General features: G+C 35.7%; 1 protein-coding gene across 2 annotated transcripts in view; it reads right to left on the minus strand.

Annotated features, from left to right (window-relative positions):
• HNF4G (hepatocyte nuclear factor 4, gamma) overlaps window positions 1-5,584 on the minus strand; it is a 137,253-nt gene that overhangs the window by 19,149 nt on the left and 112,520 nt on the right. For both annotated transcript variants that reach the window (XM_010838865.1, XM_010838866.1), the window contains one exon: window positions 2,567-2,661. In XM_010838865.1, coding sequence (XP_010837167.1) covers window positions 2,567-2,661 — 95 coding nt within the window. The remainder of the gene's footprint in view (window positions 1-2,566; window positions 2,662-5,584) is intronic.

Raw genomic sequence — 5,584 nt, forward strand, 5'->3', positions numbered from 1 at the left:
CCTGCTTATTTAACTTATATGCAGAATACATCATGAGAAATGCTGGGCTGGAGGAAGCACAAGCTGGAATCAAGATTGCTGGGAGAAATATCAATAACCTCAGATATGCAGATGACACCACCCTTATGGCAGAAAGTGAAGAGGAACTAAAAAGCCTCTTGATGAAAGTGAAAGAGGAGAGTGAAAAAGTTGGCTTAAAGCTCAACATTTAGAAAACGAAGATCATGGCATCTGGTCCCATCACTTCATGGGAAATAGATGGGAAAAGAGTGGAAACAGTGTCAGACTTTATTTTTGGGGGCTCCAAAATCACTGCAGATGGTGACTGCAGCCATGAAATTAAAAGACGCTTACTCCTTGGAAGGAAAGTTATGACCAACCTAGATAGCATATTCAAAAGCAGAGACATTACTTTGCCAACAAAGGTCAGTCTAGTCAAGGCTGTGGTTTTTCCAGTGGTCATGTATGGATGTGAGAGTTGGACTGTGAAGAAAGCTGAGTGCCGAAGAATTGATGCTTTAGAACTGTGGTGTTGGATAAGACTCTTGAGAGTCCCTTGGACTGCAAGGAGATCCAACCAGTCCATTCTGAAGGAGATCAGCCCTGGAATCTCTTTGGAAGGAATGATGCTAAAGCTGAAACTCTAGTACTTTGGCCACCTCATGCGAAGAGTTGACTCATTGGAAAAGACCCTGATGCTGGGAGGGATTGGGGGCAGGAGGAAAAGGGGATGACAGAGGATGAGATGGCTGGATGGCATCACTGACTCAATGGACATGAGTCTGAGTGAATTCCAGGAGTTGGTGATGGACAGGGAGGCCTGGCATGCTGCGATTCATGGGGTCGCAAAGAGTCGGACACGATTGAGTGACTGAACTGAACTGAATGCATTATTCTATGAGCAGCACAAGATATGTTTTAACTATTTAAAAAACAATTTTATTTAACAAATTGTAAAATTATGAAATGTAGAAGTGTTATTTGCTTTTCATATGGTAGGAACAAAGCAGAGATTCAAGTAAAAATGAATGAAGATAATTGATAATGTATGTAATGAATGCCATAAACAACCAAATATGTATGTCACTAGAAATAAGTCATGTTGAAATGAAAGTGTTATAACTTTAATTTTGTGAACTTTATTTTGCCTTCTTTTTTGAGACCAGCAACTAGTAAAACTAATGGAATTTTTTTTTATGTATTTGTACTATACAGATATGATTTGATTTAATTTTCTAATAGTATGTGAAATAGTTTTGAAAAATATCTCCTTGTATACGATAGTGAAAAGCACAAGCATATCGCAAAATGACAAGCACAAAATCTTATAGCAGCTTGTTGTTTAGTGACTAAGTTGTGTCGGACACTTTTGTGACCCCATGGACTGTGGCCCACCAGTCTCCTCTGCCCATGGTATTCTCCAGGCAAGAACACTGGAGTGGGTTGTCATTTCCTTCTCCAGGGCATCTTCCCAATCCAGGGATCAAACCCTACCCTGTCTCCTGCATTGCAGGCAGATTCTTTACTGCTGAGCCACAGGGGAAACCCCCTTATAGGAGCTGCTGCTGCTGCTGCTGCTGATGCTAAGTCACTTCAGTCGTGTACGACTCTGTGCGACCCCATAGACGGCAGCCCACCAGGTTCCTCCATCCCTGGGATTCTTCAGGCAAGAACACTGCAGTGCGTTGCCATTTCCTTCTCCAATGCATGAAAGTGAAAAGCGAAAGTGAAGTCGTTCAGTCATGTCTGACTCTTGGCGACCCCATGGACTGCAGCCTACCCGGCTCCTCCGTCCATGGAATTTTCCAGTCAAGAGTACTGGAGTGGGGTGCCATTGCCTTCTCCGCTATAGGATCTATTCCCTGCCAAATATTTAGATGTGCTAAACACATCTATTGCTAAATTAACTGTAGTTAGAACATAGGATAGTATAATTAGATTATTTAATATGTTCAAAATGAAATTACTTCACATTGAAATACAGCATCTAGTCTATTGTCTCTGTCTTGAAGAGAATATAAGCTCCCTGAAAGGGGGGATCATTTTGTCTATTATGTTCACTACATAATAGTGAACACTATTATGTACACTAAACCTTGGCACCAACAACAGTGTTTGGAGAGCAGCAGTGCACGATAAATTTGTTAGATAAATAAATTAATATGTGGAAAGTCAGTCAGTGTTCAGTTGATGTTTATGAAATAGATATTCAATTGTTATTGAGATTAAAAATGCACTTAAAATACATTAAAATGCATCCTATTAGTATATTTTGCCATTTATCTTTTGAAAAAGACACTGGAATGTTTGTTAGACAATAATTTTGTTGCCAGGGGTAATGCAGTAGTGGACAGAATGTGTCAAGTCCGTCACCAGGTAAAAAGACTGGTTCCATCACTTACCAGTAAGTCAGTGTCCTTGAGTAAATTCTTAAACTCAAGGAATCGCAGATCCTTCATTGAGGAAAATCAGAACTCATGTAAAGATTATTGTGATTAAATGAGAACATGTGTGTATAGCATTTTTCATCAATAATGTTAATTATCATTATATTATATATTATTACCTTCTTTTTTCATTCCTGCTCTAAAGCATTTTCTTAATCGACAGTATCTACATTGATTCCTTTTGTCTTTGTCAACAACACATTGACGACTGAACCTACAATGCCAAAAAAAAAAAAGATATATTTGCAGACAGTTATCATTTATCAAAAAAGCAAACAGACAGACTTTTAAAAGTATAGTTAAATTTAGATCAACAGAAAAAATGTATAAGGATAATTACGAATTTTTGAATCTCATGATCAGCATGAAAATACAAGCCTCACCTCTCATGCAATATTTCTAATAAAACAAAACTGAATGGTATCTCACTTTTGGCCAGTATCCATGGTCATTTCTAACTTGTGCCATGAAAGCCAAAGTCAGATGAAAAACTTTAGTATACAAATTCTAACACTTACTACTAATGGTTTCAGTGTGATGGGGAACTTCACTCCTCTGCCCTTCCATGATTTTTCTATGCAAATATTCTTCTAGTAGTTTTACCTCATATCTAATTGGAGTTTACTCTAAATTCGAAATTATATATCAAAAGGCAGTTGAGTAAAGCATTAAGAATACAGTCGCTGTACAATTAGGTACCACTTCACACCCACTACCATGGCTAAGATCAGGAAGAAAACAGATCATAACAAATGTTGATTAGGACATTGAAAAATTGGATGGCTCACACATTGTTGGCTATAATACAAAATGATGTGGCTGCTTAGGAAGAAAGTTTAGCAGTTTTCAAAAGGTACACAAGAGTTATCCTATGACTCAGCAATTCTTCTCCTAGGTATATACCCAAGAGAAAGGAAAACATATGTTCACACAGACTGTTGTACATAAATGTGCATAGCAGCATTATTCACAATAGCCAAAAAGTGGGGACAACCCAAATGCCACCAGATGATAAACATACGATGTAAACAAAACGTTGTGTGCTCACAGAATGGAATATTATACACCTGGCAATAAATAAGAATGAACTGATCATATATGCTATAACATGGATGAACCTTGAAGATACTATCCTAAGTGAAAGCAGTCAGACACAAAATGTCACATATTGGATAATTTCACTTATATCAAATGTGCAAAAGATGCAAATCTATGGAAATAGAAAGTAGACTAGTAGTTACCCCACACTGGTGGGGAGGGAGCTGGGGGAAATGGGGAGTAACTACTAAATGGTACTGGAGGTTTCTTTATAGGATGGTGACATATTCTAAATTAATTACAGTGATGATTGCACAACTCTGTGAAAATACTAATAAACTAAATTGTGCACTTAAAAAAAAAAAGGACAGTCTCTGGAGTTGGACCTGAACTTGATTCCCAGTTCCACCATACATTGTCCATAGAACTTGGGAAGGTCATTTGACATCCCAAGTCAACCCACAATTATAAAACAGGGAGGACTTGCCAGCACAGGTTGTTATCTGAACATACTTAAAAGACTTTGAGATTAGCAAAGCCTAAACTTTAAAAAACATTTTTGCCCCTAAACTTACATCAATATAAAATTTTCCAAATGGAAAAATTCATAGCATTTGCTTAATATCGGTGTACGTAAAGAAGGCTAAGTTGGCAGCAGTATTCATGATGGTGTGTTGGGAGGAGTAAGGTTGTATGTGTTGTTGGCGTATTTTTTAAATTTCCAAAAGTTGTATGGAAACATTCCTTTCTCACTTTTCCCACACAGGAAGGGTAAAAATCTTGAAACCTATTTGTGTTCAAGAGTCATTCTCTGACTCTTAGAATTTGTTGTTGGAGTGCTCAACTCCATATTCTGTAATAATCTATCTGGGAAAAGAATCTGAAAAAGAATAGATATATGTATATGGATCACTTTGTTGTACACTTGAAACTAACACAATATTGCAAATCAACTACACTCCAAAATAAAAGAAAAAAATTAAATGGAAAAAAAGTCACTGTTTTTAGTTGCTTGGATAGCCTGTATACATATATATATATATACATACACACACACACAACACATATATATACATATACATATGTATACATATACATATACACACATATACGTTTTATCTTTGACAGCATATATGACTTAAAAATTGTAAAAATATTGTTTACATGTTATTTTGTATTTATTTCACTATTAATCTTTTAGAAGCATTCAATATTTGAGGGAATCATACAGAAAATGCTTTTGATGGAGCAAATCCACTTGATTTCTTTATACCTCTCAAGTTTGGCTGTATATAAAAGCAAGAAATACTTTTCTTTTGCTTACCAAGAAGGTTTTAAAAATAGTTAATTTACATTGTTAAACCTACTTTAAACTCTCTTATAAAAATTACTAGAGAACACTAGTTAGATATTTGTGAGTTATATATTAACTTTTCCACATCCCTAGAAGTCAAATGTCATCATAATGTGAGAGAGTTAACTTCTTCCTAAATATTCAACTTGTGCCAAAAACACTTTAACAATCCTACACATGACTTTCAAAGACAGAGCAAACAGATTTCTGCTGTTAAAATCAGTCACCTTTGAATAGCCCATACTTAATAGACCGTATCTGCATTCAAGAACTGTTATTCTGAACATTAAAGGCGAAATAGCTAAACCGAAATTGTGATGTGATGTTTACCTATATATTATTTTTTTGAAAAAACCTACTAGAAATGTGACACATACAATATAATTAAATAAATTTTAGACAAAACATTAAAATTAATGGCAAAATTGTCATGAGAAATATATTTAAAATTTTAGAGCTGAAAATTTCATTTTATTTATGAACATCAACAAGCTGCCAAAATCATCTGCACTTTTATAATTTTGTTTTAAAGATCAGGATGTGATGATGCTAAAATGATAAGCAATGTGCAGAAAAACACACAACCTGTGAAACCATTTAAATATGGATTTACCTATGTCTACTGGTATACAATAAAAAACACAAGGAAAAGACAACACCAAATTTCAGATAGTAGTTACCTCTAGGAAAGGGGGGAGGAAGAAAAAGGGAGAGGGGAGGTGTCCACAGGAGGCTTCAACTATAT

This window comes from Bison bison, unplaced genomic scaffold, assembly GCF_000754665.1.
Source record: "Bison bison bison isolate TAMUID 2011002044 unplaced genomic scaffold, Bison_UMD1.0 scf7180017864106, whole genome shotgun sequence".
NCBI lineage: Eukaryota > Metazoa > Chordata > Mammalia > Artiodactyla > Bovidae > Bison > Bison bison.